This window comes from Elephantulus edwardii, unplaced genomic scaffold, assembly GCF_000299155.1.
Source record: "Elephantulus edwardii isolate Elephantulus edwardi_28Jun2011 unplaced genomic scaffold, EleEdw1.0 scaffold00065, whole genome shotgun sequence".
In the NCBI taxonomy this organism is placed as follows: domain Eukaryota; kingdom Metazoa; phylum Chordata; class Mammalia; order Macroscelidea; family Macroscelididae; genus Elephantulus; species Elephantulus edwardii.
Genome location: NW_006399815.1, coordinates 863,976 through 876,335, shown reverse-complemented (window position 1 = coordinate 876,335; position 12,360 = coordinate 863,976). Strand labels below are relative to the sequence as shown.

At 37.5% G+C, this 12,360-nt stretch overlaps 1 protein-coding gene across 1 annotated transcript in view; it reads right to left on the bottom strand.

Moving 5' to 3' along the window:
* The window catches only part of SENP1 (SUMO1/sentrin specific peptidase 1), a 92,969-nt gene that overhangs the window by 4,769 nt on the left and 75,840 nt on the right, over positions 1–12,360 (bottom strand). Inside the window, exons 15-17 of the mRNA XM_006888226.1 lie at positions 6,974–7,177; positions 5,892–5,971; positions 4,989–5,073 (exon numbers count right to left, since the gene is read on the bottom strand). Of these exons, the coding sequence (XP_006888288.1) occupies positions 4,989–5,073; positions 5,892–5,971; positions 6,974–7,177 (369 nt within the window). The remainder of the gene's footprint in view (positions 1–4,988; positions 5,074–5,891; positions 5,972–6,973; positions 7,178–12,360) is intronic.

The window sequence follows — 12,360 nt, the reverse complement described above, 5'->3', positions numbered from 1 at the left end:
GACTGGGGAAATCAGGATGGGTGTGTCAGAGGCAGTGCAAATGGCACAGGATAAAGCAGGGTTTAGGGCTGTTGTACACAGGATCGCTATGAGTCGCAAGCGACTCAATGGCACATAACAACAACAACATCCATGGACAACTAACCTTTGATAAAGACACGAAATCTACTAAATGGGGAAAAGATAGATGGAAAAATTTGGTATCTATTTGAAAGAAATGGACACAAAACCCATACAGCACACCATATACAAAAATTAATTCAAGGTGGATAAAATACCTAGGTGTAAAACTTAAAGCTATAAAGATAATGAAAGGGGGAAAAAAAGATTGAGGCAAACTTAGGAGTCCTAATCTATGGCATAAATAGACTAATCAAATAGAAATTAAAATGAACAATCAGCAAAGATCAATGGAATCTTCTAAAAATGAAATCTTAATGTTTATAAAAAAACTTCTCTCATCACCCGAACAGATATATGCACACCCATATACTGCTGCATTGATTCACGATAGTTAAGAGATGGAGCCAACCCAAGTGCCTATCAACAAATGAATGGGTAGAAAAACTATGGAATACTATAGAATACTACACACCAATGAAAAACAAGAAACTCATAAAATATTACACAATATGGGTGACCCTGGAGGACAATATGCTGAGTTACAAAGGACAAATTATCTCAGTCACAAAAGGACAAATACTGTATACTATCACTGTTATAAAACATGACTGACATTGGGGTTTGGAGGAAACTAAGAAAAGTATATAAATGACAGTGCATTAGAACAGATGAAGGAAAGAATTGTTTAAAAGAAATATATGATTAGGCATTACTCATATGACAACAGTCCAGAATAAAAGATGCATATAATAAAGTGGACTGGGGGAGTGATGGAAGGGGAAGGAGGAAATTATGCAACAATGAATGAATATATCTATCTTTTTTTAAAAAAAGCTAATGGGGGTAGGTATGGAGGAAAATGTGCAACAATAAATGAATGAAAATCCAACTTTTCTGTAAACTTTGGCTAAAATCACAAAAAAAGAAAGAAAAATACAAACCAAAAAACCTTCTCTCAAACAGTAAAAAGAAAATCCAAAGAAGGGGAAAAAATATTTGGCAATGAAAGATCTGACGAGAACTATCTTTAAAATTTATAGAAAATTTGTCTTCCTCTCCATGAACAGGGCACATCTTTCCATTTTTTAATGTCTTTTATTGTGTCTTTCAGAAATGCTCTGTAGTTAAAGTTGTCTTTGAAAATTCGAATACCTCAACAAAAACAACAGAAAAAGACAACTCAATCACTAAATGGGCAGAGGACACAAAATGGCACTTTTACCAAAGAAGATAGTCAGATGGCAAATACATGAGGAAATAATCAAGATCATTAGCTGTTACAGAGATGCAAATCAAAACAACAATATCAACTCACCCCAGAAAAAAAAAAAGCAAAGTTCAATAAGAGAGCAAACAACAAATGCTGGCAAGACTGTAGAGATTAGAACTATTGGTGGGACTTTCCCTGATGAAAGCTGTTTAGAGCCTTAGAAAGCTGGGAAGAGAAATACCATTTGACCTAGCAATCCTACTAATTAGGTATAATATTCCAGGGAAGTGTGAATTGCCACATGAGCAGATACATGCACACTCATGTACACTGTAGCATTACTGTTAATCCTAAAGAGATGAAAGCAACTAGCTATCCATAAATAAGCAAATGGATAAAACAACTATAGTTAAGCTCAGACTCTGGAGTACTATGCAACACTACAAAAAAGATTCATTAAACACTGCATAACATGGATGCATCTAAAGGTTATTATACTAAGTCAATCACAAAAGACCAATATTATTTAAGAACAGGATTTAAAAAAGCTAACGGAAGGTATATACACAGATAGAATTACTCTATGATAGAACAGAAATTCTATCATTAGGGATAGGAAGAGGGGAACAGGGACGCAAAGTCTAGTAAAACAGATGACAGGCACAAATTAAAGTAGGTGAAGGGAAATGCAATATTCAATAAGGGAATGGTCAGCATAGTATTACTAAATAAAGGGAAGACAGAGCGATGTATAGAAGGTTTAATAGAAATTAGACTAAGAAGGAATTGGGGAAAGTGAGATTACATTGTGAATACTGAAATTAATGTTATTGAACAAAACGTGTATAAATGGTGGAATGAAAAATTTGATTTGCAAACTTTCACTCAGATCACAATTAAAACTACGTTTTTAAAAAGGAGGAGTTCTCAAAATAAGAACCGGACAAATCTGAAGGACATTTTGCTAAGTATGGTCCCAGTACTACAAAACAAAATTGTGAAGAGTGTACACCAAGGATGTGCCTTGTCTCCATACCTTTTCAATCTATGTGGAACAAATTATCCAGGAGGCTAGGCTCGATGAGGAGAAATGTGGCATCATATTGGAAGAAGATTCATCAACAATCTGGGTTATGCAGATGACACAACCCTGCTTGCTGAGGAGGTCAAGGACTGCAGTCTTCAATATGAATTGAAGCTCAATATCAAGAAAACAAAGATTCTCAACACTGGGCATCAGGATGGATGGTGAAAAGATTGAGACTGTTAACAGCTTCAGTTTGCTACAATCAACAATCTTGGTACTAGCAGCCAGGAAATAAAAAGACGAATTGCCTGGGAAAGTCTGCTGTCAGAGACTTCTCCAAAGTACTGAAGAGCAACAAAGTTAGTCTGAAGACTAAGGTGTGCCTGACCCAGGCCATAGTCTTTGCAATTACTTGCTATGCATCAGAACACTGGACAATGACTAGGGATGATAGGAGAATTGATGCCTTTGAGCTGTGGTGCTAGAGAAGAGTATTGAATATACCACAGAATGCATAGTTTTCCCTAGAGAGGGTGAAGCCAGGCTGCTCCTTGGAGGCAAGGATTCTAAAGCTTCGTCTGCTGTACTTTGGACATGCTGCCAACATGGGATCAGCCCTTGGAGAGGGATGTCATGTTTGGGAGGGTGGAGGGACAGCGCAAGAGAGGAAGATCTCTCTTGAGATGAGATGCATTGATTCAGTGACTGGGATAATGGGGTAGGTGTAACAAAGACAGTAAGACTGGCACAAAATAGAGCAAGGTTTAGGGCTGTTGTACAAAAGGTCACTATGAGACTTAGGCGACTCTATGGCACATGAAAACAACTACAAAACAAGTAAAAAACAAACATATATCTAATAAACAAAGTTCTTAGATGGTTACCAGAAATGGGAGGGGACAAGAAACAACACTTCCTATACAGCATATATTTTTAGTGAGGGGGGGAAAAGACAATACAAAATATGAGAGACATGTGCACAACTCACCAAGTAAAGGAAGGCACTAAGAAATGTACACAAAAAAGGGACCAATTTTGGTAAACTGCAATATATACAATTTTACAATAGGAATAACCACAAAAAACCTCCAAACATGTGTTTATCTATGTGCTTACATAGGTAATTATGTACTCATATATATGTATAGGAAAGCATATACAAGTAAATGCATGAGCATATCTCTCTCTCTCTCTCATAAAAATACATACATGTGGGGGGAGGGGTTGTAAAACAAAGAATTTTTCTTTTACTTTTCCAAGAGGGGAGTGTACTTGGGGGTGAAGTTTAGGAGGGGCGAAAAGTGCAACAATGAATGAACGAAAATCCAAAGTCTCTGTAAATTTTCATTGAAATTAATAATAATAAATAACAACAACAAATGGGCTGTACATATATCCATATATATAAAATAAGACACACAGAAATTATGGAACTTCACAGGTATATCCAACCAAACTGTAGGATTAGCATACTGAGTTAAAAGTTATGGTATAACCTAATCAACTGGGATAACACAGTTTATAAAAGTTTACAAAAATAGTATTCTACATTTTAGTTTGGTGAATAATGTATGAGGTCTTAAAAAACTTGTGACAGGCATTTAAGAGACGATTATTGTTATGTTAAGGGAAGTATCTCAGTCACAAAAGGGGAAAAACTGCATAGCACAGCTGTTCTAAAATAGGGCAGACATGGGGGAGGTTGGAGAGGGAATGGGGAAAGGATGGAGAGATGATAATTAACATTGCATTCATTGGAACTGATAAGGGGAAGAACTATTTGAAAGGAATATATGACTATACATTACAAGTATGAGAACAGTTTGGAACAATGGGGACATTGTGGGCGGAGGCTAGGGGAGAGGGAGGGAAAGGGGAAGAAAATAATGCAATAGTGAATTAAAAAAAAAAGAGAGAGAGTTGACTATTGATCTTTACCCTTCTGGAGAAAAGAGAATGAAAGGAACTGGAACTAGCAGCACACAAAAACCATGGACTCTTCTAACCTGAGGCTGGAAGTACTAGATGGTACCCAGATACTAACTGTTCTGATCAGTAACACAATAAAAGTTTACAAGTAGAAGAAAAGGAAATGGTAGAAAAAAATATCAAGTTTCTACAAAAAAAAAAAAAGCAGCAAGACATACTGGACTGATAGAGACTAGAGGAAACCTATGAGACAGTAATTTTAAGATACCCTTTGAACTTGGGACTGAAGTTATTTATAGAGGTCATACTTCAGCCAAAATATTGTTTATAAAATAAACAGTATCAAAACTGAATAATGTCCTCCCTCAAAAAATTCAACTACATGAGACCAAATGATCAATATTTATCCAAAAGCAAAGGAGAGATGGCAAGAAGGGACAGTGACACTAGATCAATGAAAACAGAACAAACAGAATAGAAATGAGAATGCTGGTAACACTGCCAAAACTGTAACCAATGTCATGGAACAATATGTATAAAAACTGTTGAATGGGCACCTAATTTGTTGTATAAACATTCACCTAAAATACCAGAAGTTTTGAGGGGTTTTTTTTTTAGAAAGAAGGTTCTAGGAATCAAGTAGTAAGATCCTTTACTTTCCAAATGCCCTCATTTCTACCTCATCAAGATGATCTGTACCTGGCTTTTCTTGCTGAAGAGCTGCCAGCCATTGGTGTCAAACACTTCCCTTTTCTTGTCAAAGCTTTCTTGCTTTAGGTATTGCCTAAAGGTATTGAAAAAAGAACAAGATGAGGTATGGAGAAATCTGATGACAGCTGCCACCCTAAAAATAAGGTTGACAATATCATGAGCTGAGCCTGCCTCTTACTGCATCCATACTTGAAGACATCCTGTTCACTCAAAAGAAACATGACGGCTGAGTCTAATACTGAAGCTTCCGCTACCTTCTATTCCTCCTGAGAAACATGTTTTTCATTTCCCCTCTCCTTGGTTTATATGGTCCTTTAGAACTCAATCTAATCTATAATGTTTTTCTACCAATACTGACATAGTTATTTACTATTGTGAGGCTTGATTCTTCTTTATGAAAATTCAATCTAACTCAGTATTTTATAGAATGTATTAATCATACAGAATGCTTTGCACCTAGACAATAGATACAAACTATTCACTATTCTGCAATATCCTTGGCCACCAAAGTGGTACAGTAAGGTACAGGTATTTAGACAGAGAAAAGAGATTGGGTGTAAATAGATTTACATTCTGACTCCTTTTTGAGCCATTAGTAAGTAGGATCTGAGCAAATCAAATCACTTCTGTGGGTTTTTGTTTCTTCATCTAAAAAACTGGGTTGAATCAGATGGATTATTTATAGTTTCTCCACATTGCTCCCAGATGAATACTATTTTTGGTATTATTATGCTATTACATTTACTTAGATTTAAAACATGCTTTTTTCTTTAGAATAAGGACTTTCTCTATTAATCACTTTATTGTAGGTATCAGCAACTGAGTTCAAAAGTTGAAAAAGCATAACATATATCTGACACCAAATCTGTCTGTCTTCAACTTTTTACTTACAAGAGTATCTTGCAGGCTTCATTGTTTATCCCTCCCATAGAATCATAATAGGTAATATTTTTCTTTCTAAAGTCCACGACCTGGAAAAAAGACAAAAACAAAAAAAAAAAATACCACGTGTTTATCAATGAAAAAAAAATTAGGTTTCTCATCTGTTTCCTTCCTTGATCGCTGGAGTATTTTGCTAGATTTCCCAGGAAATCATGAGTTTGTTTCTACTTTACATGAAATCATGCTAACCTTCAGATAAGAGAAGAACAGGGGATTATTTACATAGGATTATGGAAGAGGTTGATCAACTAGAAGACTCAATATCAGTTTTCTAGATAATCTAAGTTAAATGAGATAATCTCCAAACAGTTCTGAAAGATGATGAAAAGATTCTAGGTTTTGTTTCTTTACCTTGAGAATTTCCTTCAGACTGTGTAATTTTCAAATGTAATTCAAAACAGACTGTAAAATAATTTTTACAGCCATGCAAAAAATATTAAGATACCAAGTGTGCAAGACAAGTCATAATTAGGCAGAAAATAATAATCAAAATAATAACAACAATAATCAGTAATTTGAATTGATAGCATCATTAAGAAACCACCTTTTCTCCCTTGCCTTGCCTGGACACTGGTTCAACTTCCTACCTCTCTTTAACATTTTTTCCAGAAAGGAAAATTCCACAGCTTTATTCAAAGTCTAAGTATCTCCAATTCTTGACATGATGTTCACTGATACATCCAATTTTATGCAATATACTACTGCACAGGGACTTCCGGTGGCATAGTGGCAAGAAGCTGCACTGCAATCCTGAAAGTATGTGGCTTGAGGTCACTAGCTGCTCCATGGGAGAAGGATAGGCAATCTCCTCCAGTGTGATTAACTGCCTCTGAAAACCCAATGGAGGGTAAGCTATGGGTCAGTTCCGACTCTACAGTACACAACAACAACAACATACTATCGCACACACTATTACTTTCTCTTAATCCTCAAGTGAAGATGTAGAACTACCATGCTTGATTCTCTGGGCATTCTAGAATTACATGTTTTTCTTTTAAATTTTATCATACATAAAAAAAAGAGTTACTCACAGCTAAACACCAGTGTACCCCCAGGTGAATGGGCACCAAGAGAATGTCAACTGAAAATATGTCCACTTTCTTTGTCCAACGCTTCACAGCCTGATAGCCAGCTGTTTTTAACTTTGTGAAGAAAAAGGTATTAAATGCATGCACACTGGGCAGTCCCTTTTCTTTACTTCGCTCCATCAGCATATTCATGTAGAAATTGATGATCTGTGGGAAGAAATTTTATGTATTAGAATAGCTACTCAGGCCTTTCAGCAAAGCTATACAGCATGGGAGAGAAAGCAATTGTAGTGAATAGCATATGCTATTGTTTCTTATTCAATTATTTGTAAAATGTCCAATAGCTTCATGCCCTATATAAAATTCTGACTAGCAGGAAGGTTGAGGTAGTATAGTTACAAAAAGTGAAAAGAAGAAAAACTAGTGTTTATGTGTGTGTCTATGTACATATAACCCAATGCTTCTTTTTTCCCACTGTAAATACACACATAGATTCATACATATACACACACTACAAAATGAGGTTTAGGGCGAATGACAGGCAGATGAAGTAAAAAAATAGAGAATGGGGAGAAAGCATTTTTAGAAGGTAGACTTAGGGAAAAGGAAAGAAAGAACTGCAAGCAGATTAATGTTAGAATTGTGTGAAAAAATGAAATAGATCCTACACTCAGTTTGTTAGAGCCTATCATTAATGAAGCAGAGGTCAAGAGTTCAGTCTTTATATGTAGGTCATCTAGTTTTGTATGAGAAAATTCTTGTTCATGGCTAAAGACTGCCTATTTAGCCTAATAAGATGGCTTATAAAGGCAGACTGTTTTGTTCTCAAGTAGAAATAAGTGACAGTACCTATGAGCTGTAGAAAAAACATCTCTAAGCTAACAACAGTTTTTAGGGTTTTTTTAGTTAAGCTATTAAACCTGAAGCATTTGCTGCAGAAGGTCAAGGACTATAATCTTCAAAATGGATTGAGGCTCAAAATCAAGAAGACAAAGATTCTCCCCACTAGGCCAACTGTCAGAACCATGATAGAGGGAAGATTGAGATTGTTAACACGTTGCCACACACTTTTAAAATTGACGACCGGGCTTAGAAACACATTTGCCGTCATTTGCGACAACGTGTTAATAATTTCAGCTTTCAGATTGCTCCACAATCAACATTCTTGGCACCCACAGTAAGGAAATCAAAAGACAAATTGCACTGGGGAAGTCTTCTTGCAGGGACCTCTCCAAAATACTAAAGAGTAATGATATCAGTCTAGGGACCAAGGCGTGCCTGATCCAGGTCAGGTCTTTGCAATTACTTGGTATGCATCAGAGAGCTGGACAATGAATAAGGATGCCAGAAGAAGAATTCATGCCTTTGAGTTGTGGTGCTGGAAAGAGTATTGAATATACCACAGACAGTCAAGAAAACATATAGGTCTGTCTTAGAGAGGGTGAAACCAAGTTTCTCCTTGAAGGTAAAGATTTTGAAGTTCCATCTCACATACTCTGGGCATGTGGCCAGGAAGGACCAGTCTTTGGAGAAGGACATCATGCTTGGAAGAGTGGAGGGATAGCACAGTAGAGTAAAACTCTGGATGACACAGTAACTGGGGTAATGGAGGGAGGTGTGTCTGAGTCAGTGAGACTGACCCAGGATAGGGCAGTGTTCAGAGTTTTTGTACACAGGGTCGCTATAAGTCACAGGTGACTCAATGGCACATAACAACAACAAAAACAAGACTAACTGAGCAATGATACCTTTATAGAGGTGGACAGGGATGCAGTATATAAAAACCTATGTTAGTACATGAGATGATGATCCCTTCTGGAATCTCTATGATTAGCTTTCTCAACTATGTTGATTCCATTTATACCTTCAGTATCAAAGTATTAAGTGAAAGATATTAAAATATCTGATAGAGGAGACAGGTGATTCTTTTTGTTAACAAAACAATATCTTCTTTAATAGTGACTATGTCATTGACAGTTCCTTTAATTCTAGGACTCTTGGTACTAAAATTTAAAAGTTATTGTGTCAGAAGTTGCTCCATACTTCATTTATGTGGCTAACTGAGGCCAGGCAGAGTGTCTGTCGACTGCAAGGAATGAATGGGCTAACTGATCTACAGCTTGGAAATATGACTAAGAAAACAGGCACATTTTTCAGAATGCTTTTTGGGGAATGGGAAAACGCCCCTGTCCTTTGACAAATATTTACACACCAAGATGCCAGAGCAATGAGCTACTGCCCAACAGTAGGCAAACTACATACTGGGTAGGCAGCAAGGAACACTGCCAGGAACACACCAGAGCATGGTTTAGACTAGAGAAAAGGCCTACAGATGAGGATGTGAGGCAGCTACAGGGAAACCATACTCACCATGAAGTAAAATTCTGATGTAGGAGTGGTTAGGACTGAAGACACTGGTCTGTATGTAGCTCTGAGGAGGAAACAACTGCAGACCCAGCTAACCTAGAGGACTGAAGCTGTAGCTAATTTTCTGTCTAATGTGATGCACAATAGATCACTAGAGATCATCTGATTTAAATGAGAATTAATTGAGGCACAACTGGAACTGTATGGAGTCTAAATGCCTCATATCTAGGTTTCCAATCTAACTCTGAAACTGAGGATAGTGACGAGCCAGATCCAAGAAGGCAGCTGCGTTGCAGGAGGATCTACTAATAAAATTAGATTTCTACAATGCAAATTAAACTTTCCAGTGAGAGAAAATGCGCAAGTAACAATTGATTCATCTGGTATTTTACCTATAGTATCAGCCAATGTTACAAGTTTACATAAATATAATAAGCAACAAAGACAAAGGACATAAGGAGGTGAGAGGAATCCACCCAGTAGCTAAGGACAGCCAAACACATAAAATTAATGGAAAAAGGTGCTTGTCAGAGAGATGGCACCTCTGGGTTCATTAAACTAATGCTCTGTATGGCTTTTTTAAAATAAAAGGATGACATAAATAAGTATCATGTTGCACTGTAATTTTAGGAGAAAAAAAATTCTAGAAACCAATAAAGTTTATTAGCAGGATTTACAGACTGAAGATATTTTGGTTGTGGTTTTTCCCCTCTAATATACTGAGAAGGAGGCTCTTTTAAAAAGATCAACACATGTAAACAAGAGCAGAGACTTAGCAATAGAACACCATACTGTCTGTTTCCTTGGAGAATCAACTTTTCTATTGATTTAGTCTTGTCTCCTACCAAGGTTTTTCTACTAATAGGAAAATGGCCCTTTGCAAAATCAACTGTTTAATTTGCTCTATTTAGTGATTTTCACAGAATCCAGGTAACAGAGGATACTATCTGAGGCTGACTTTAGATTCACATTTTTCTCCTCAGTTTTTTACCTATTACTCTGACAAAGATGAATTCTGATGTAGTAAAGCCAAGATGTAATCATTTTTTTTTAAAAGGCAAGACATTAGTAAGAACCTGAGAACTGTAGCAACAACATAACAATTCCACATGTCATCTCCTAGAGAAAGGGAAATAATGATAAAAGACCACTGTGTTCAAGGTGAAAGAGAAGCAGTGATGGTCCAAGCATATACTATTATTTTGTGAGGAACAAGGTCCTTCCCTACATGGTGAGAACTCTTTGTGTACAAAAGACCTTTTAGTTCCAGCAGATTCAAAACTCCTTGCTAAACATAGCAGACCACCCTTGTCCACAGTGTTTTGCAAAGGTATCACTATCCTAGGGCTACTGGCAGCATTGGTTCACCTGTTACTGTCCTGGGGCCTACACTGCTTCTGTTTGCCTGCTGTGGCTCCTGGTGCCTATGGGAGCTGCCCTTCCTGCTGCCTCATGGCCTTGGTGACGAGCGCCTGCTTGTCTATGCAAAACTGTTTGGGGAGGGAAAAGGAGGGGTATATGGGTTTGTTTATAGTGTCATGTTCCTTTGTGATTTTATGTGAAGAGTTGCCAGGCTGAAGCTGGAAAAAAGTCTCGCTTAAAAAAAGCCTACAATATTTTACAACTAAGGACTCAATCCTCTTCCTGTATGCTACCACAATGACACAAATGACCACTGCTATTTCTATCTTTCTTCTTGCCCACTAAGCTAACCACACTATTGTTCTATCATGTATTTAGGAGTAAACATTCACTAACACTGAATTCTTCATTTTTAAAAAAAATTTTATTATTTTTGTGTGAGTGTACCGTCAAATCAGATCTGACTGGTACAGGAGGAGATTGTCCCTCCTTCCCTGGCAGAGCATCTGGTGGATTTGAACCGTGCACCTCTGGGATTGTAGTTGCAGCTCCTTGCCACTAGGCCACCAGAGCTCCCCTGAATTCTTCATTTTTAACCTTTCTCATATTTATACTCTGAACTTTTCCAATATGTTTCTAAAATGTTCTAAAAGTTCTGGGTTTTCTTGTGCTCCTGAGCAGAAACCAAACAACTAACTATTAGGGGGAAAGTACTTCTAATTTTATCTTCCTAAATTTTATCCCTATTCTCAATTCTGATTTTTAAATGAAATTTACCCTTACCAACTCCAAAGACAAACAGACCACCCAAGTAATATTCAAGTTGTTGTTGTTGTTATGTGCTATAGAGTCACCAGCAATTCATAGCGACGCTATGTACAACAGCCCTAAACCCTGCTCTATCCTGTGCCAACCTTATTATCTCTGACACACCTACTCCTGTTACCCCAGTCACTGAATCAATCCATCTCACTGAGGGTCTTCCTGTCCTGTGCTGTCCCTACACCCTCCCAAGCATGAGGTCCCTCTCTAAGGAATGGTCACTCCCTGCAACAGGTTCAAAGTATGTCAGATGAAGCTTCAGAATCCTTGCCTCCAAGGAGCAGCTGATTTAACCCTCTCCAGGACAAACCTGTTCATTCTTGTAGCAGTCTATGGTCTATTTAATACTCTTCTCCAACACTACAATACAAAGGCATTAATTTTCCTTCTATTATCCAGTCATTGTCCAGCAGCTCTCTGACACAGATCAAGTGATTGCAAGACCATGGCCTGTATTAGTCTCCAGACTGACATCAATGTTCTTCAGTACTTTGGAGAGGTCTCTGACAGCAGACTTTCCCAACACAACTCGTCTTTTAATTTCCTGGCTGCTAGTACCAAGAGGTTTAGAAGGGGTCATGGTACTAGGGATATTGTAGCTGATGTTAGATGGATCTTAGATGAAAGCAGGGAATACCAGAATAATGTCTATCTGTGTTTCAGTGACTATGCAAAGGCGTTCGACTGTGAGGATCATAACAAACTGTGGCTGACTCTGAGAAGAATGGGAATCCCAGAACATTTAATCGTGCTAATGCGAAATCTATACTTGAACCAAGAGGCAGTTGTCAGAACAGAGCAGGGTAACACCGCATGGTTCAAAATTGGGAAGGGTATAC